This window comes from Panthera pardus, unplaced genomic scaffold (genome assembly GCF_024362965.1).
Source record: "Panthera pardus isolate Hobbes unplaced genomic scaffold, ASM2436296v1 HiC_scaffold_3, whole genome shotgun sequence".
NCBI classification, from domain to species: Eukaryota; Metazoa; Chordata; class Mammalia; order Carnivora; family Felidae; genus Panthera; species Panthera pardus.
This window is the reverse complement of record NW_026526876.1, coordinates 27,251,311-27,272,160: the sequence shown is the minus strand read 5'-3', so window position 1 is coordinate 27,272,160 and position 20,850 is coordinate 27,251,311. Positions and strand designations below refer to the sequence as shown.

General features: G+C 38.5%; 1 protein-coding gene across 1 annotated transcript in view; it reads left to right on the top strand.

Annotated features, from left to right (window-relative positions):
- Positions 1-20,832, top strand: part of CEP95 (centrosomal protein 95) — a 43,492-nt gene extending 22,660 nt beyond the window's left edge. The window contains exons 9-20 of the mRNA XM_019466503.2: positions 1,780-1,892; positions 2,068-2,197; positions 3,168-3,321; positions 13,636-13,775; positions 14,527-14,616; positions 15,426-15,555; positions 16,407-16,576; positions 16,691-16,765; positions 17,802-17,954; positions 19,491-19,637; positions 20,128-20,199; positions 20,489-20,832. Coding sequence (XP_019322048.2) covers positions 1,780-1,892; positions 2,068-2,197; positions 3,168-3,321; positions 13,636-13,775; positions 14,527-14,616; positions 15,426-15,555; positions 16,407-16,576; positions 16,691-16,765; positions 17,802-17,954; positions 19,491-19,637; positions 20,128-20,199; positions 20,489-20,665 — 1,551 coding nt within the window. The 3' untranslated portion in view covers positions 20,666-20,832. The remainder of the gene's footprint in view (positions 1-1,779; positions 1,893-2,067; positions 2,198-3,167; positions 3,322-13,635; positions 13,776-14,526; positions 14,617-15,425; positions 15,556-16,406; positions 16,577-16,690; positions 16,766-17,801; positions 17,955-19,490; positions 19,638-20,127; positions 20,200-20,488) is intronic.
- The last annotated feature ends 18 nt before the right edge of the window (positions 20,833-20,850 follow it).

The following is a 20,850-nucleotide window of genomic DNA, read 5'->3' as shown; positions in this document are numbered from 1 at the left end:
TGAGTAATTTACTCCTCAACAGCTGTGGAGTAGGTACTATTTATTTATTTATTTTTTAATTTCCCAAGGGGAAGCTGATATAAAGAGATTAAGTATCTAGTCTGAGGTCACACAACAACTGTAGAGTCGGGATTTGAACTCCATATTCTAGGGGCACCTGGGTGGCTCAGTTGGTTGAGCGTCCGGCTTTGGCTCAGGTCATGATCTCACGGCTCATGAATTCGAGCCCCTTGTTGGGTTCTGTGCTGACAGCTCAGAGCCTGGAGCCTGCTTCCGATTCTGTCTCTGTCTCTCTCTGCCCCTCTCTTGCTCAGGCGTGCTCACGCGCACGCTCTTTCTCACTTTCTCTCTTTCTCAAATATAAATAAACATTAAAAAAAAAAAAACACCTTTTTTTTTTTTGAATTCGGTATTCTAGTTTCAGAAACCGTATTCTATGTCCCTAGTTAAATCACTGAAAATTTAATAAGAAAGTATGAAAAACAACCTTTCATCCGTATTCCTATTATCCAGTGTGAACTGCTAGTAATATCTTGGTCTTTTTGCTTCTACTGTACTTTAGGAAGAAAAAAATCCATTTTTATAATTATCCTGTCCCTATCCTCCTAGAAACGAACATGTAGGGATATGCAGGTGGTGAATTTATAAACAATGATACATTTTCATTATTAAAAAATTCAGAGAGTACATAGAAGTACGAAGATGAAATGAGCATCATTAGCATTAGGTGGCCATCATTCTAAACATTCTGTGCATCTATTCAGGTAGGAAGGTGGATAAGTTAGAAAAAAGGGATCCTAGGATTATGATTACATTTGGGGGACTTTTAGAGAGGAGGGTAGAAGGGCTTCTGAGTTGCTGGTAATATTCTATTTCCTGACCTGAGTGGCATTTAAATGGGAATACTCCTTTTGAAATAATTCTTGAGCAGGACACTTAAACTTCAATAATAAGTTTTTTAAAATGTGATTGTTTTTATAGTTGTTATTTACTAAAAAGTGTTAAATTTAATTTTACTTACACAAGAAACACATAAGTGAAGTTGAAGAGATTCTTTTTCTTTTTTTTTTAACTTTTTAAAATGTTTTATTTATTTTTGAGAGAGAGAGACAGAGCACAAGTAGGGGAGGGGCAGAGAGAGAGGGAGACACAGAATCCAATGCAGGCTCCAGGCTCTGAGCTCTTAGCACAGAGCCCGACGTGGCACTCAAACCCACAAACCATGAGATCATGACCGGAGCTGAAGTCGGGCACTTAAACGACTGAGCTACCCAGGCACCCTAAATTGAAGAGATTCTTAAACATCAAATGTCTCTTCATAAGATTTCCTCTGAAGTTAAGAAATAAATTGTTAAAAATGTTAAGCATTTATATTCATAACGTTTGATTTTTAACTGTTTCAATTTTAGACAGTTTCTGTTGACTTCTTGATACCAAAGAGAATTATTTTAGTACTTACCACTTGTGATTTGATCACTTTTTCATTGTCCAGGTTTAGCCATAACCCTTGAATTTTCTTGTTTGAGAACACCTCACCTGCCTTTATATTTGAATGGCATCCTGACCCACACTTTTTATCTGAGTACATGTTTATAGACATTTGTTCCTTTGGTATTGAGGATCAAGAGAGTATTTTTGACAAATACGTTTAAAAAAGTAAAACGTGGAGAATAAAGGTACCTAGTTGTGTGCCATAGGACCTCCCTTTTCCTCCCCCAAAATGTTTTTATGTGCCATCTTTGTATCCTTTTCAAATCAACTCTTTTTTGTTTTTAACAGGAATCAGATAATAGAGTTATCTTAACTTCTAAGTTGCCTAAAGATAGCAAACAGGAAATGGTTTCAGCTCAGATCCAAAGCCCTAGGACAAGGAAACTTCCCACAGGAAAAAGGTAATATTACTGCACTCTGTTTTCAGTCTGTTTGCAAAGGGATTTGAAGAAAGGTGTGTACTCTCTGACCTTAGCTGTGAAGACCAGTATGAATCTGTTAAAGCATGCATTACAGTTATTTTGTCTAAGTAATGTTACTTGGCTACTTAAATGTCACATGGTCATTTTATTACAGATATGAAGGTAGACCTACAGTCTCATCCTGGGATTCACCCTTCTCCCAGAGGGCAAGGAAGAGGTTAACAGAACAAGAAATACACGCAGTTTCCGAGAAACTCTCTCAACGGCTCTCTGAACTAGATTGGGCAAGTCTTGTTTTTTATCTATATTGCAGTTGCCATAGTTGGTGAGTATTTAAGTGGTCTTCCAGTCGAAGATGGAAGCTAAGCTAAGGTACTAAAATTAGTTGTGTCTTAATTATTGTAAAAATGTTCCATTAATCAGGCAGATAGGACATAGGATGAGAAGTCATCTCCACCTAGCCTTTCATGATATAACCAAATTTGGTATGGATTTAACCAGATTTTTGTTGAATTCTGATGAAAGCTATTCATTTAATTATTTACTTTTTTAAAAAAATTTTTAATTATTTACTTTTTTTAAAGATTTTATTTGTAAGTAATCTCTGTACCCACCATGGGGCTCAAGCTTACCAACCCCAAGATCAGGCGTCGCATGCTCTACCAACTGAGCCAGCCACGCACCCCGAAAACTACATTATAACCTTTATTTTAGACACATCTAAGATTTGGTATAAAATTAGATCTCTGCTTCTCACAAAATCCAGTATTACAGTTTAGGGGTATCATTGAATAAATGTATTAAATCCTTGTGTGACTTACTCTAAAGTTGATTGAAACTGAATAGTCCATAGCACTGGTTAATATACACACTTGATAAACTAAATATGCATAAGTATCTAAAAGTTATTAATACCTAATTATGAGAAGAAGCTTTTTTTTTTTTTTTTATAAATTTTTTTTAACGTTTTTATTTATTTTTGAGACAGAGAGAGAGCATGAATGAGGGAGGGGCAGAGAGAGAGGGAGACACAGAATTGGAAGCAGGCTCCAGGCTCTGAGCCATCAGCCCAGAGCCTGACGCGGGGCTCGAACTCACGGACCGTGAGATCGTGACCTGAGCTGAAGTCGGATGCTTAACCGACTGAGCCACCCAGGCGCCCCGAGAAGAAGCTTTTTAAAGATTCTATCTACTCTTTCTTACTTGAATTCTGCTGAAATCAATGAAAGATGTTAAAAAGTATTTTCTCAATAGATGTTAAAAAGTGCTCTGGGTGATCGAATTAAAGAAAAGACTGGCTACGAAGAAGATGATATTGGAAATAAAGAGGTGGAGAGTGGAAATGATGAGACACTGTCTCAACACAGTGACAGCATCATGGAGTATGGGCCGAAGAAGCGAAGGCCAGGTACTTCTTCTCCCAGAGAAGCCAGGATGCAGTCCTAGGGAACCATGCAGGCACATCCATTGGTCTATAATGACTGGCTTTTTCATTTTAAATATTTTAGAAATACATAAAAGGATAAAAAATAATAGCTCTATCTTCACCATCTAAAAGTAGCAGATGCTAACAATTATGTGTGCTTTACACCTTTTGTGTTTAAAAATAAGAGTTAGAATCCCCTCTGTCCTCCCTGCAGTCCATTTTTTTCCTCCTTCAAAGAAACAATTCTCTCAAAGTTGATATCTTCTTATCCCAGTTTTTATTGTTTATTGATTTTTTGTTTGAGATAAAATCGACATATAACATTATATTTGTTTAAGGTGTATAGGTGTTTGCTTCAGCACACGTAATAAAATCATTTAAGGTGTACAGTGTAATGATTTGACATGTTTGTGTGTGTGTGTGTGTGTGTGTGTATGCATACACACACACACACACACATACGTATGTATTTTTTTTTTACGTTTATTTTTTTTGAGAGAGAGTGAGCAAGAGTGGGAGAGGGGCAGAGAGAGAATCCCAAGCAGGCTCTGTACTTCAGTGCAGAGCCTGATGCAGGGCTGGAACTCATGAACCATGACATCATGACCTGAACCAAAATCCAGAGTCAGACACTTAACCAACTGATCCACCTAGGCGCCCCTTGATATATTTATATATTGCAAAATGATTACCACAGTAAGTTTAGTTAATATCACTTCACATAGTTACAAATTTTTTGTTAATAACTTTTAAGGTTGATTTTTTTGCAACTTTCAAATATGCAATATAGTATTGTTAACTATAGTTGCCATGCTGTACATTATATCCCCAGAACTTACTTATCTTATAATTGGAAGTTTGTACCTTTTGAGCACCTTCACGCCCACCTTTGGCAACCACTATTCTATTCTCTGTGTCTGTGAGTCTGGTGTTTTAGATTCCACATATAAGTGAGATCATACGTTATTTGTCTTTCTTTGACTTACTTCACTTAGCGCAATGCCCTCAAAGCCATCCATGCTGTTATAGATGGCAGGATTTCCTTTTTTTTCTATGGATGAATAATATCTGTTTATATATGTTTTTTTCTTTATCCATTTATCTGTGGATGGGCACTTAGGTTGTTTCTGCATCTTGGCTATTTTAAATAATGCTGCAGTGAACATGAGGGTGCATGTATCTTTTTGAGGTAGTGATTTCTTTTCACTTCTGGCTCATTTGGTGTTCTTAAGTTTTTAAGGAACCTCTATACTGTTTTATTTATTTTGAATACTGTTTTACTTAGTGGCTACACCAATTTACATTCCCCCTAACAATGCACAAGGGTTCCCTTTTCTCTCCATCCTCTCCAACACTTGGTATCACTTGTCTTTTTGATAATAGCCATTATTCTGGGGCGCCTGGGTGACCCAGTGGGTTAAGTGTCCAACTCTTGATTCTGGCTCGGGTCATGATCTCACGGTTCATAAGATCAAGCCCCACTTCAAGCCTGCTTGGGATTCTCTCTCCCTCTCTTTGCCCCTCCCCCACTCGCACGCATGCTCACTTGCTCTCTCAAAATAAACTTAAAAAAAAAGGTAATAGTCATTATCCTAATCAGCGTAAGATGACATCTCATGGTGATTTGGATTTGCATTTCTCTGATAGTGATGTTGAACACCTTTTCGCATACCTCTTGGCTCTTTGTGTGTTGTCTTTAGCAAAATATCTATTCAGTTCCTCTGTCCGTTTTTTTAATTGGATAGTTTTTTTTACTATTAAGTTGTATGAGTTCCTTGTATATTTCGGATATTAATCCTATATCGGATATCTGATTTGCAGATATTTTCTCCTGTTTGGTAGATTGCCTTTTCATTTTGTTGATAGTTTCCTTGGCAGTGCAGAAGCTTGGTATGACCACTTGCTGATTTTTGCTTTTGTTGCTTTTGCTTTTGGTGTCAAATCCAAAAAAGTGATTGCTGAGACCAATGGCAAGGAGCTTACCCCCTGTTTTCTTCTAGGAGTTTATGATTTCGGGTCTTACATCCAAATCTTTAGTTCATTTTGAGTTGATATTTGCGTATGGCGTAAGAGAGGTTACAGTTTCATCCTTGTGAAATGTGGCTGTCCAGTTTTTCTAGCACCATTTATTGAAGAAACTCTCCTTTCCCTATTGAATATTCTTGGGTCACTTGTTGTAAATTAATTGACAATATATATGGGGGTTTATTTCTTGGCTCTCTATTCTGTTCCATTGATCTGTGTGTCTTTTACGTCAGTACCATATTGTTTTGATACTATAGCTTTGTAATACAGTTTGAAATCAGGAAGTGTGATGTCTCCAGCTTTGTTCTCCTTTTTAAGGATCACTTTGGTTATTTGGGGTGTTTTGTGGTTCCATACAAATTTTGTGACTATTCTATTTGTGTGAAAATACCATTGGGATTTTGATAGGGATTACATTGAGTCTGTAGATCACTTGGGTGGTAATGGTATTAATGCTTTCAATCCTTGAGCATGGAATATCTTCCCATTTATTTGTGTCTTTCTTTCATCGGTGTCCTATAGCTTTCAGTGTACAGGTTTTTCACTTTCTTGGTTAAGTTTATTCCTAGGTGTTTTATTATTTTCTGAATTATCATTCAAGTATAATTAATATACAATGTTACTTTCAGGTGTATAGCGATTCAGTAATTCTATAAATTTCTCAGTACTTATCAAGATCAGTATATTCTTAATCTGCTTTATCTATTTCACCCATCTCCCTCCTATTCCCCTCTGGCAACCACCAGTTCTCTGTATTTAAGAGTCTGTTTTTTGTTGTTGTTGTCGTCTTTTTTTTTTTTTTTTTTTTTTAATTCACATACAGGTGAAATCATATGGTATTTGTCTTTCTCTGATTTAACTTAGCATTCTATTCTCTAGATCACCCATGTTGCAAATTGCAAGATTTCATTCTTTTTTATGGCTTTTTGAAGCATTGTAAATGGGATTGTTGTCTTAATTTCTCTTTCTTATAGTTATTAGCATATAAAAGGTAACTGATTTTTGTATACTGATTTTGTATCTTGCAGCTTTGTTTTTTAATTTATTTTTTTAATGTTTATTTTTGAGAGAAAGAGTGTGAGCTGGAGAGGGGCAGAGAGAGGGAGACAGAGGATCTGAAGCAGGCTCCAAGCTATCAGTGCAAAGCCCATTGTGGGGCTCGAGCTCATGAACCATGAGATCGTGACCTGCGCTGAAGTCTGACACTTAACCAACTGAGCCACCCAGGTGCCCCTAAAGATTTTATTTTTAAGTAATCTCTGCACGCAACCTAAACTCACAACCCTGAGGTCAAGAGTCGCATACTCCACTGACTGAGCCAGCCAAGTGCCCCTGAATGCTTTCTTTCTTACCTAATTGGTCTGGCTAGGACTTCCACTACTATATTGTATACGTGTATATATACAACATACGTATATGTATAAAGGTAGTGAGAGTAGGTATTGTCTTGTTACTGAAATGAGAAGAAACACTTTAGCTTTTCACCCTTAACTATAATGTTAGCTGTGGGCTTATCAAACATTGCCTTTATTATATTGAGTACATTCCCTTTATACACAGTTTGTTGAGAGTTTTTACCATGAATGGGTGTTGAATTTTATTAAATGCTTTCTTTGCGTCTGTTGAGATGATCGTATTTTTATCCTACATTTTGTTAATGTGAATCACATTGATTGGTGGATGTTGAACCATCTTTGCACTCCTGGAATAAATCCCACTTCATTATGGTGTGTGATCCTTTTAATATACTGTTGAACTCATTTGCTAATTATTTTGTTAAGGATTTTCGTTCACATCAGTGTTCATCCATATTCATTTTGCATTGATGTTCATCATTATGCTGGCCTTCTAGAATGAGTTTGGAAGTGTTCTTCCTCTTCTGTTCTTTGGAAGAGTTTGAGAAGGACTGCTATTCTTCTTTAAATGTTTGGTAGAATTTACCAGTGAAGCTGTCTGGTACTGGACTTTTTGTTGGATGGTTTTTGAGTACTGATGTAATCTTACTTGTAATTAGTTTTTCCGGTTTTCTATTTCTTCGTGACTAAATCCTGGTACATTTGATGTTTTTAGGAATTTATCCATTTCTTGTAGGTTGTTCAATTTGTTGGCATAAAATTGTTCATAGTAGTTTCTTAGGATCCTTTGTATTTCTGTGGTATTTATTAGTTGTAATGTCTCCTTTTTCATTTCCAATTTTATTTGAGTCTTTGCTCTTTTTCCCTTGGGTAAGTCTGGCTAAAGGTTTATCTCTATTTTATGTGGCACCTGGGTGGCTCAGTTGGTTTAGCATCCAACTCATGGTTTCCGCTCAGGTTATGGTCTCATGGTTCATGAGTTCGAGCCCCACATCAGGCTCTGTGCTGACAGTGTGCAGCCTGCTTGGGATTCTGTCTCCCTCTCTTTCTGCTGCTCCCCTGCTTGCTCTCTCTCTCTCCCAAAATAAATACGTACATTTAAAAAAATTTAAATAAATGTTTATCCTTATTTTTTCAAAGAAACACAGCTCTTAGTTTCACTGACCTTTCTTTTGTTGTTGTTGTCTGTTTCACTTATTTCTGTTCCGATCATTGTCATTCCCTTCCTTCCAACTTTGGGCTTTGTTCTTTTTTCCCTAGGTCCTTACAGTGTAAATTTAGGTTGTTTGAGATGTTGTTTCTTTTTTTCTCCCAATTTTTTTGAGATCTAGTTGATAAATAGCACTGTGTATGTATATGGTGCTGTGACTGGATTTACCTATCATATGAAATGATTACAATAAGTTAATATCCATTATCTCCTATAGATATAAGAAAAAAAAGTTTTCCCTTGTGTTGAGAACTCTTAGGATCTACCATAACTTTCAAATATACCATATGGCAGAATTAACTATAGTCATGTTTTACATTATATTCCCAGTACTAATTTATCTTATAACTAAAAGCTTGTACCTTTTGACCACCTTCATCAAATTCCTCCATCCACCCCCTGCCTCTGATAACCAGAAATCTGGTCTCTTTTTCTATGAGTTTAGCTTTTTTTTTTTTTTTTTTTTTTTGTAGATTCCACATCTAAGTGTTTGATTTCTTTTTCTTTTAGATCCTACAAGTGAGATCATACAATAATCCTCCGAGGGTCCACCCATTTTGTCACAAATGATAGGATTTTCTTTTTTATGACTGAATAATTCATCCATCATTGTACACTTATGTTTCCGTGTCTTGGCTATTATAAATAATGCTGCTGTGAACATGGGGTAGCAGATAATCTTTTCAGCAGTGTTTTTGTTTTCCTTGGATGTATTTCAAAAGATGAAATTGCTGCATCATATGGTAATGCATCTATTTTTAATTTTTTGAGGAACTGCCATCTGGCTGTACCAGTTTACATTCCCACCAACAGTGCACAAGGGTTCCCTTTATTCCATATCCTTTCCAACACTTTTTATGTCTTGTCTTTTGTTGGTAGCCATTCTAATAGGCATGAAGTGATACTTCATTGTAGTTTTAATTTGCATTTCTGTAATGATTAGTGCTGCTGAGCACTTGATGTACCTGTTGGCCGTTTGTAGATCTTCTTTGGAAAATGTCTATTCTGTTCCTTTGCCCATTTTTAAATTTGGTTTTTGCTATTGAGTTGTATGCATTTGTTTTTTGGTTTCAGTTTGTGAGAGAGAGCACACACGTGAGCAGGGGAGGGGCAGAGAGAGAGGCAGAGAGAGAATCCCAAGCAGGCTCCCCAGATGTAGGGCTCAATCTCACAGTGAGATCATGACCGGAGCCAAAATCAAGAGCTGGAGGTTTAACCAACTGAGCCACACAGGCATCCCAAGTTGTATGAGTTCTTTATGTATTTTGGATATTAACCCCTCATCAGATCTCTAATTTGCAAATTTTTTCCCCATTCCAGAAGACTTTTAGTTTGATGTAGCTCCACTTGTTTTTTATTTTGCTGCTTATACTTTAGGTGTCCTATCTTTCCTGTTTTCTAACGTATGCATTTATTGCTATGAACTTCCATCTTAGAACTTCTTTTTGCTACATCCTCTAATTTTGATATGTTGTATTTCCTTTTCCATCTGAAGATTTTTGAAAAGTTCTCCTTTGATTTCTTCTTTGACCTTTTAGTTGTTCAGTAGCATGTTGTTTAATCTCCAGATATTTGTGAACTGATTGTCAGTTTTCTTCTTGTAATTGCTTTCTAAATTTCATACCATTGTGGTCAGAAAAGATGCCTGATAGGATTCAGTTTTCTAACTTAAGACTTGTTTGGTGCCCTAACATGTGATTGGTCCTGGAGTATGTTCTTGTATGCTTAAGAAGAATGTATATTCTGTTGCTTTGGGATAGAATATTCTGTAAATGTCTGTTATCTGGTCAAAAGTGTGGAATTTAAGCATCTTTATATGCTCCTATGTTGGATACATACTTAGAAGTGTTCATAAACAGTATATAACATTTCCATCATTATATAACAGTCGCCTTTGTCTCTTGTTACTGTCTCTGTCTTAAAAGTTTGTTTTGTTTGATAAAAGTATAGCTACCACAGCTTTCTTTTGGTTTCCATTTGTGTGAAATGCCTTTTTCTATCCCTTCACTTTTATTCTGCGTGGACAGTGTCCCTGAACCTAAAGTGAGTCTCTATTTAGAGTCAGTGTGTAGTTGTGTTTTCTTTTTAATCCATTCAGCCACTCTGTGTCTTTTGATTGGAAAATTTACTCCATTTACATTTAAAGTAATTATTAATAGGTGTCAACTTAGTGTTGCCATTTGGTTAGTTTTCTGGCTGTTTTGTAATACCGCTGTTCATTCTCTTGCTTTCTTTGTGATTTGATGATTTTCTTTAAGGGTATGCTTACACTTCTTTATTTTTTGTGTATTGTAGGTTTCTCTTCCTGCTCCTATACTTTGTTTTTGATACCATAATTTACATCTTTTCATGTTGTGTATCCAGTGACAAATAATTGTAGTTGTTTTTGCTACTTCTTTTAACCTTTATGCCAGATTTACACGTGCTTTACCCACCACTGTCACAATGTTGGACTTTCCTGAATTATATATTTACTCCTACCAGTGAGATTTTACTTTTATATGCTTTCCTGTTACTAAATAGCACCCTTTTATTGCTTTTTGAAGAAGCGCCTTTAAAATTTCTTTTAAAGCCGTTCTGGTGTTGGTGAACTGCTTCAGCTTTTGCTTATTTGAAAACTATTTCTCCAGTTCCAAAGGACAGTTTTGCCGAGTAAAATAGTTTTCCTTGGCCATTTTTTTCTTTCAGCATTTTGAATATATTGTGCCATTCCCTTCTGGCCTGCAAACCTTCTCCTGAAAAATCTAAGGATAGTCATATGGGGGTTTCCTGGTAAATAACAAGTTGTTTTTCTCTTGCTGATTTTAAGATTCTCTCAAGTTAAATTTGACAGTTTAGTTATAATGTGTCTTAGAGTGGGATCTTTGGATTCATCTTATTTGAAAGTTTCTGGGCTCCCTGAATCTGGGTGTCTGTTTCCTATACCCAGGTTAGGGGAGTTTTCAGCCATTATTTCTTTGAATTAGCTTTCTGCCTTTTTCTCTCTCTTCTCCTTCTGGGACCTCTGTAGTGTGAATATTGCTCCACTTGATGGTGTCCCACAAATCCCTTAAGCTGTCTTCACTCTTTTTCATTCTTTTTCTTTTTGCTCATCTGTTTGGATAAGTTCCACCGTCCTGTCTTTGAGGTTGGTAGTTATTTTTTCTGCTTCCTCTAGTTTGCTGTTGAACCCCTGTATGGAATTTTTCACTTTAGTTACTGTATTTTTCAATAATGTGACTTTGGTTTGGTACTTCCTTATATTATCTATCTCTGTTGAAATTCTCACTTTCACTTGTGAAATTGTTCTCCTGACCTTGTGGAGGCTCTTTATGCCCATTATTTTTAAGTTTTCATCAGGTAAATCCCTATTTTTGTTTCATTAAGGTCTGAGTTTTGTCTTATTCTTTTGTTTACAACATATTCTTTTTGTTCATTTTCCTGTGTCGGTCTCTGTGCACTAGGTAACACCCACCTCTCCCAGGCTTTAAGGAGTCATCTTGTGTAGGAGAGCACTCATCATTCAGCCCGTCCCTGGTTCTTGATTGTGCCAAACTTTTGTGATTGTCAGACTGCCGTCTTTGTTCTTAATGGCTCCCAGAAGATGAGGTTGGGATTTTTTTTCTCATTCACTTCAGGTGTAGAAGTCATTCAGCTAGTTTCTGGATTCCTTTCAGAGGGAATTGTTCCATCTATGTAGCTGTAAATTGAGTGCATCCTGGGGAGGTGGTGAATTTAGGAGCCTCTAAATTGCCATCTTAAACTGGAACCTTCTCATCCCTTTTTTTTATACTTGTAACAGCTCATATTTATAAATGCTATTGTTTTTAAATTTATATAGATACTGTATTATTCTGTAACTTTTTTCTCTTGTTTTGGAAATCTTTGTTGATACAGATACATAGTTAAAATGAATGAACTGTAAGTTCATATGATATACTCCATTTTATGAATATATATAGATCACCCTTTTCCTCTATTTCAGCACATGTAGATTGTTTCTACTTTTCCTAACTACAGTTTTGCAATGAACAACCTATAATGTGCAAAGTTTCTCTAGGATCTCCAGGCCAGGTTATAAAGCATGGAGCTCTTGATCTCAGTGTCATGAGTTCGAGCCCCATGTAGAGGGTACAGTTTACTTTTTTAAAGAAAGTTTCTCTGGGATCTACATCTAGTAGAATTTCTTTTTACCCCAAAATTACTTTCTTCCCTTGGTTATTTCATCTTCCCCCGCCTCTTAAACTTTCTCAAGTAATCTCTAGGTAAGCCTCACCTAGTAAGCTACATGTTTCGCTTGCTATACACATACACATCTATCCTATTTTGAAAACTCATAGTAAGTTACAATGCTATTTTAATTGGATCTTCAGTTTCTAAAGAATACATTGTGGACATAGTAAGATGTCATGAAAGCATCATTTAAAGTAAATTGTGGGGGTATCTAGGTGGCTCAGTTGGTTGAGCATCTGACTTCAGCTCAGGTCATGATCTCATGGCTCAGCTCATGAGTGTGAGCCTTGCATCAGGCTCTGTGGTGACGGCTCAGAGCCTGGAGCCTGATTCAAATTCTTTCTTTGTCTCTGTCTCTCTCTGCACCTCCCCTCCTCACTCACTCTCTCAAAATATAAACAAACTTTAGGGGCGCCTGGGTGGCGCAGTCGGTTAAGCGTCCGACTTCAGCCAGGTCACGATCTCACGGTCCCTGAGTTCGAGCCCCGCGTCAGGCTCTGGGCTGACGGCTCGGAGCCTGGAGCCTGTTTCCGATTCTGTGTCTCCCTCTCTCTCTGCCCCTCCCCCGTTCATGCTCTGTCTCTCTCTGTCCCAAAAATAAATAAAAAAAAAATAATAATAAAAAAAATATATAAACAAAGATTAAAAAAAATTAAAAAGTAAATTGTGCAAGTCAGTTTTTCTTAGTATCTTTTTTTTTTTTAAATTACGAATATCAGTGCCTGACATGGGGCTTGAACTCACGACCCTGAGATCAAGAGTCATGTGCCCCACTGACTGAGGCAGCCAGGCACGCCCTTAATACCTTACATTCAAAGTGAATTTAAAAGATTTGAATTCAAAGACTGAAAAAAATAAAAGCTTAGGGAAATTTTAGTTCTCTTGGAAGGTTTATTTAGCAAGATACCACACTAGTTTCCTTGATCTTAGAATTACTCACTTTTCTGAAAAGGCATGGAGTCCCCCTCTACACAACTACCAGATGCCCTAGCACAACTATACACAGTGGAGCATTAAAAACATTTGTGAAGAAAAGTGGTTTGTTAGATGTCTTAGGCAGTGTGCAATTGTTAGGAGGGCTAAATTACTTAGTAGGGCAAAATTGAGACTGACTTACAAAATGCTGACCTACATTAACTTTGTCTTCTAAGCGTGCTGCTTCGTAGGGATGAGACGTATACATACTTACGTCCTGCCTCCTCAGGACCGAGATAGGTATAAAGGGATAGCAGACACGCAGCTTGGATGGTGTAACATTTTCTTCCTCCACCACCACTTCCTTCCACTTCTTTTAGGCTGTATACATTTATGTGCCTTTATCTGTTTACTTGGTATGACTAAACATATAAATAAATACGAATTCGTTACAGGAGAGAGTATGTTTAGCACATTCACAGTCATTCTTTTTTGGATTTGGTAAAAGTCAACTTAGATATCCACCTTACTATTTCTGGCTCTCAGGAACTAATGGTGCATGTCTCTTCCGTGTCTCAGGAGTTCCTATGCATAGAAGGCCACCCTACAGATCTCATTCGCTCTCTCCATCTCCAGTTAACAAAAACACACAGTTCCATATGGAGAGAAAACGGCAGCGAAAGCCTAAAGAGGCAGATATCCACCAATTCCAAGCAAAGGTACAGCCCATCTCTTGATTCCTGTTGAGTAGCAGGCAATACCATTTACCCTCAGCCAAGTGCTACAGTGAACATGCTTCAATTGCATTTAATATTCTTGAACTAAGTGAATGATAGGAAATGATGTGGCAGAGCTTTTATGTCTCCCATTAGGCGCCATAAAACTTGTGATACTCTAAGAAAACTAACCTTGTCACATATAATCCAGCACTCCAGTGGATTCAGAAAGAGTAGATCAATGTGGGTTGATATTTGCAGAGTGCTTCAGAGAGGATGAGAATTTGAGGTGGGTTAAAAGTGAGCGGCCTGCTGAGTTACAGATAGGATTTAAGTGCTCAAGACAGGAATGAGAGGAGGTGGTTAAAATTCAACATGGAGAATGCATGAGTACCAAGGAAGACTTCTGCTGTGGAACAGGGAGTTTGAAATGCAGCATAAATTTAGAACGCTTACATTGTTTGCTATAGTATATTTTATAATTAGTGAAAAACTAAAATGCATTCATATGTCTTATAATGACATGTAACTTCAACTCACCATGTAACTTCCACTCAAGGGACTATCAAAATAATTACAAAACCTGAGAACAAAAAAGTGTATTATGTAAAACTTCATGTCCCAATTACATGTCTGTTAAATAATGTACATTTAGGATAGTGGAGTCTGCAAGGAACTTAGGCGAATTTTGTTCCTTATATTTTCATTTGTATACGTTTTTAATAGTTCTAATATATGGCTTTTTCTCCTCTAGGTAATAACGGAAGCATTTGAAAGGGAGCTAAGAAGAAATAAAGTTCAAGAGAATATTGGATCTCTAGGAATAAACAATGATGAGGAAACAGTGGGTAAAAGTCTCTACTGTAATAAATGCAATTTGATCAGATCAGTGCCAAGTACAGAGATGATCTTTTTAAAAGGAAAAAAGAACAGGGCCTTACTCATTAGCTCCTTAGAAAAAGGATTTCATGAAGCAGGATTTTCTCTTATTTATAGGGTAGCCAACTTGCTAAAATGTGGCAAGACATGGTATCAGAGAATACTAGCATTTTTCCTTCCTGCCCCAAACTGCCATCAGTTCTTATGTGGTTCTGTTGTTTAGCAGTTGACCAGTAGTTTAAAAGCTAGTTGAGGCTGACAGGTTAAAGGGGAGTTAGATAATCTCAGTTGTTCTATGCCTGATGAGAAGAAACCCAAAGCATAAATTTTCATTGCCTTTCAAAAGGATGGTTACAGAAACTAAGTGAAAACAGGACAAATGCTTATGCTGAAATGTTCGTGAACAAAACAGGATGTAAAATACATTATGATTGCAACTAAATGTTATTTAAGCACTTTTTTAATCTACGTGGAAAAAGTCGTCAAGCAAGTACATCGAAGTATTACTGGTGGTTGTATTTAGGGTGTGGGACTCTGGTGACTATGAAACTCAAAAAAGATGCAGCGCTTTTTCAAATTCCAAGAGGTGCCAGAAGCCAAAAGACGCTTTTAACTTAGAGTGGATAAACACTAACCAGATTTTAGAACTGTAAAGTACGACAGTTTGGTTGGGGATTGGTTAGCTATTTTTATCAATATGTAATACTTAAGATAATATATGAAAATTATTAGACTTCTATCTTATTTCTATCCTGTTTTATGTCTGCTTCCAAGGAAAAAATATACAGAGAAGCTGTTCATAAAGGAACTCCAAAACGTAGTCAGCCCTGGAAGACTTACTCTAGAAAGACCACAACTCCAAGTCCAAGAGGTGGCTTGCCAAAGCCAAATAAAGCAGTTCCAAGTAAGAACCACAAAATTGTGCTTCACGGAAAACTGGCATCCTTTGAAAGTGTGTGCTACATTCCAAGGGACACAGCACTGAAAACTTCACTTCTGCCAGTTAGCTGGAGAAAGTGCCCTCTTTTATCACTGCCATATGCTTGATTTCTGTAGAGAGAGAGAAAACTCTTAAGGCATTTATTTAAAACTCTTAATACCTTAGGGAGGCCTATATATTGGTACCAGAGACAGGGTAGGGCTGCTACCTGTTGCTGCAGCTTCAGCCTCACTCTGCTCACTCACACTTTAATTGCCTTATCTTTGTTTCTGGCAAGTTGGTAGAACCAAAGAGAAGGTCCAAAGCAAGCAGATGGCCCATCCAGCTCCTGTTACATCGACAGTTGGTGCCAGTGAGCATTAGAGTCCTGTTAAAAGGAAAACAAAGTCATGTGAAATGCCAGGGTTCAGTTTCAAACACTGCTGGCCTGACTACATCCCATCAGACACAGACTTTGCCACCCAGTAGGGCCGGGAAGCGTGTGTGTGACCACACACACAGCGTCCGCCCCAGTCGCTGAGTCAGCCGAGCAGTCAGGACGGACTTCATGAGAACCGTGTGTCATCAGTCAGATCTCTTGGGCTTATTTTCATCCTTTCTGGTAGTTGGTGTGCTGGGATCAGAGAAGGAGGGCAAAAGTTAATGACGTACTTCTGGAAGTATTCTTTTCAGGATCTGAACTGCATCACTTAGATAAGCTCTGCTCTACCAGGAAGGTAGAATGAGAGTTATTGTTAAAAGCTGTCAGCAAATCTCTCAGGTGAAGGGGGGTTTGGGGTTTTTTTGTTTTGTTTTGTTTTGTTTTTACCTTGCAGTGAAAGTGAATGAACACAGCCTCTTGCCCCTCATGCTGGAACAGTTTCCATTTCTCTATGTTTCTGGTGAAACACTAAGCAAAATGTGGAAACAGCAAATTACACAGGTTGAACAGCTCAGAAAAGATGCATATAGAGAAAATCGATCAAAGAAGAAACTCCAGGATGAAGTAAGTTACCTGTCAATTTCAGGCATAGGACTAGAAAGGAGAAAGGGGAAGAGCTAATCTTTTAGAATCTAGTGAATAGCATTATAACCTCCTTCCTTCCTTTCCCCCCTAAAGATAGAAGAAGCCTTAAAAAAGCATGACCTCCTTACTGTACTTGTCAAGAAAGAATATGAACATAACAAGAGACTGGTATGTTAAGAGCAAGTTGAATATTACAATTTTGACTTTATAAGTTATATTAATTACTTGGATTTGTACAGCTGGGTGATAGTCCCACAGACTTACCTTTAACACTTGCCTGTGGAAGCATCTAGGGCTGTAACCAAAACTGATGAGGGGGGAAGGTGCTAGTATAGACAGTTTCATTGGTCTTTATAGTAACGTAATGCAGATGTTTTCTTCGAGATGCTTACACTTGGTCCCACTGTGATCAGCAAGGGGCCAGGTTGTGGTAATTCAGGTCTGTCTCTACTTCCACAGCACCTTCGAGGTACCAGGTGGTTGTAACTTAGTGTTTTTTGTCCTCTCTGATCTTTCTCAGGTCATAAGTAGAGAGCTGAGGTAGCCTAGCACCTTCCCTTATAATGTGGATTGAGAACTGTCCGCGGCGCACCATCCTCTGTTGAGTATAGTGGAGTGGACAGAGGTCAAAGACAGTATGCCAGAGGAGGAGATTTTAAAACTCTTGGTTGAGATAAGCAATGACAACTGTAATCCTAAACAGTTCCAGGGAAAGAAAGGGAAGCCATCTGAAAACAAGTATGAGTCTGAACACTGAGTTGAGGGCTTTATGTAGATGACCTTATTTCATCCTCTCTGCTTTGCAAGATATAGTCTAACTTCCTTAGTTTCGATGTAAATAATCTTGGTAACAAGTTTTGCTTGAAAGTCAGAATGCCTTTTTTCTACTGTTTTTAACCTGGCATCTGAGTGGGGCTTAGGTGACCCCCTGGTGGACATGGGGCCATGCGATCCTCAGTTCCACCTGGATCACCTGCGGCAGTGGGGGCTCGTTGGGGTGGCCCTTCAGACTGGTGATGAACCTACCAAAGGCTGGAAGGCTTCTGGGGGCCAATAGTTTTTCAGAACCTATGCCCAGGTGATAGGCCCCTGGCTCCGCAGGCCTGGCTTACAAGGACCTCCTGGTGCAGAACAGGGCAGTTAAGAATGCCAGAGTCTGTCTTCCTCTTGTCCTTAAACCTCTTTTTCCCTTTCCCTTTCCTAGCAAGACTTCAAGGACCGCATTCATAGGCAGAGGTTGACACAGTCAAAGATAAAGGAAAACCGGCAGCAGATTGTCCGTGCCCGAAAATACTACGATGAGTATAGAGTTCAGTTGCGTGCCAAAATGATGAGAATGAGGACCCGGGAAGAAATGGTAAATGTGGCTTTTTATCCGACCCCTGTCAAAAGGATGAATTTTACCTGTTACCTTTCAGGACGACCTTCTTTGTGACTCCTGTCCCAATTTGAATCCATAACCCAAATGCAAATCCTCAGGTGCTGGCTACGAAAGTTTCTTATTACCTGTGTGGTGCCTCCCAGTCTGTTGTCAGTCTCCACTGCCCTCGTCTGAACGTGAGCCCTTCATTCCCTCTGTTCTGCACTTATCCTCCGGGACAATTGCTATAAGGGGGTTGCGAACCTGTTAGAAGGAACAGGAATCAAAGGTGTGACTAGATGAGCTGGATTCCACATAAAATCAGAAAAGGAGTGTAGGTTGTTGTCTTAAGCTGAAATGCTTAATATTTTGAGAGTACAAACTGGTAGTAAATTTCATCTCTAGAGTAAAACATTGAGGTAATTATAGTTGACTGGGCTGCTACTATTAGCATTACTAAATGATGCTGCTAAGGCTTTGAGAGGTTAAGTAACTTGACTGACACCGCTGACTGATGAATGCGTGGCCATAACGAAAGTGGGCATATCCAAATCCTTTGAATAATCTGTTTTCCTCTGGCTCAGATAACCACCTCACCCTCAGTTGTGCGCATCTGTAAATGCGCCATTTGTTCCTTCTCTGGCTGGGGTTCTTCCCCTATATACATGACTCCTTGAGAATTGTTTTCTGAGAGCAGTAAAGAATTCTGGGGATACAGGAAAGGATGCTGAACACCACTGGTCATTAAGGAAGTACAAATCAAAACCACCATGGGAAACCTCTCACTAAAATGGCTAAAATAAAAAAGGTGTTGGCAAGGTTATGGAGAAGTTACAGCCCTCACGCAGGGCTGGCAGAATGGTGCGGCCACCTTAGATAACAGTCTGGCAGTTCCTCAGGAGGTTGAACACAGAGCTACTGTAGGACTCTGCAGTTTCACTCCTAGATACATATTCACGCAAATAAGCTATAGCACCTTATTTATAATACCTGAAAAGAAGAAAGAAACTCCAGAGGCCCGTCGGCTGACGAATGGATAAACAAAATGTGATATACCCATAGAATAGGATGTTATGTGGCAATAAAAAGGAATGAGGTATCGATACCTGCTACAATATAGATGAACCTCGAAAACATGCTAATAAGTGAAAGAAGCCACATACAAAAGGCCACATATTTTAGGATTCCACTTACATGAAATCTCCAGGGTATATAGACCTGGAAAGTACATTAGTGGTTGCAGGGAGTCGGGGGGTGATGGAGGAGTGGCTGCTAATGGGCGTACGGTTTCTTTTTGGAATGATAAAAATGTCCTGAAGTTAGTGACGCTGGTCGCACAAGTCTGAATATACAAAAACTTTCTGAATTGTACCTCTTCAAAGGGTGAATTTTATGGTATGTGGATTGTATCGCAACAAAGCTGTTACTTAAAAAGACTTTGTGAAATACGATCAGTGTAGCTGGACCAGTTGGACAAAATGTTTCTGTTCCTCCATGAAAAGTTCAGCATTAACTTTACTTTTCTAACAACAGATATTTAAGAAGTTGTTTGAAGAAGGTTTACAAATTCAAAAGCAAAGATTACGAGACCTAAGAAACTATGCCAAAGAAAAGCGAGCTGAACAAAAGAGACAGCACCAGAATGAACTGGACTCCATGGAGAACTACTATAAAGACCAGGTGGGCTCGCTGTCGCTTGTTCACATCCTAATGTGCTTAATCCTGACCACGTTGTGTCAGAGATCAGCTTTGTATGTTTAATAAAAAGCCTCCATGTATCCATTCAGAACCTGTCCATACAGGTTGCACTGGTGATTCACAGTAAGCTAGTCCTTGACCACGGTACAGAATCTGCATCGCCCTGGTCCTGTTGAAGATTTTAAGGGGCACCTGGGTGGCTCAGTCGGTTAAGCATCTGACTTTGGCTCGGGTCTTGATCTCCCAGTTCGTGAGTTCAAACCTGCATTAGGCTCTCTGTACTGACCGCTCAGAGCCCACTTCGGATCCTCTGTCTCCCTCTCTGCTCTCCCCAGCTTGCACTCTCACTCCCTGTCTCTTCAGAAATAAACTTAAAAAAAAAAAAGATGTTAAGTCTATGAACTTTCAATATAAGAATTGTTATATTTGGGCTGTAGGTAAAACATTTGGTTTTTGTCCTCTCTGTGAACAGTTTTCACTGCTGGCAGAAGCCATATCACAAGAACGCCAGGAACTCAAAGCCAGAGAGAGATCCCAGGCACAGGTAATAACTAATAGAAATCATTGATTTATAGTTTTCAGAACTAGAAAACAACTACAGTACACGTTTTACGGGAAATGGAGAAGATCCATCTACGATCCAAAACATTTATCCTATGGTTAATCTGATAAATAGGATTTATCATGTGTTCATTTTACCTGTGACGTCTCTGTAAGAGCTGCTGCTAAATTCCTGCAGTTGCCGGGGCCGGAGCAGCTAGAAAGTGGCGAGGGTGTAACAAGAGTTGGGCCCGGACACACGTGAACAGCAGGTGACGTGAGTTCTCTTGCAGACACTGCATAAGGTGAAGAGGGAGCTGAGGTCGAAGATGGAGAAGGAGATTCAACAACTTCAGTGCATGATCACCCAGCATGACGACGATGCTTTCTTCCGGGAACTGGAAGCTGAGCGCTTCAGATCGCGCCTTCATCTGGCTTCTTTTCAGTACAGTAAAAATCCCTTCCCATGAGACCAGATTTTGTAAGTGAAGTTTCTGGAGGACGTTACCAGGACAGAGCTAGAACTGAGCCAGTAAACACTCTAAACCAGGAGACTCCTTTCCAAATGCTTTACTTATATATTCATTCCAGTACTTTTTATGACATGATTTTTTTAAATAAAAATTTTCTTGAAGTACACTGCTGTGAATTTATA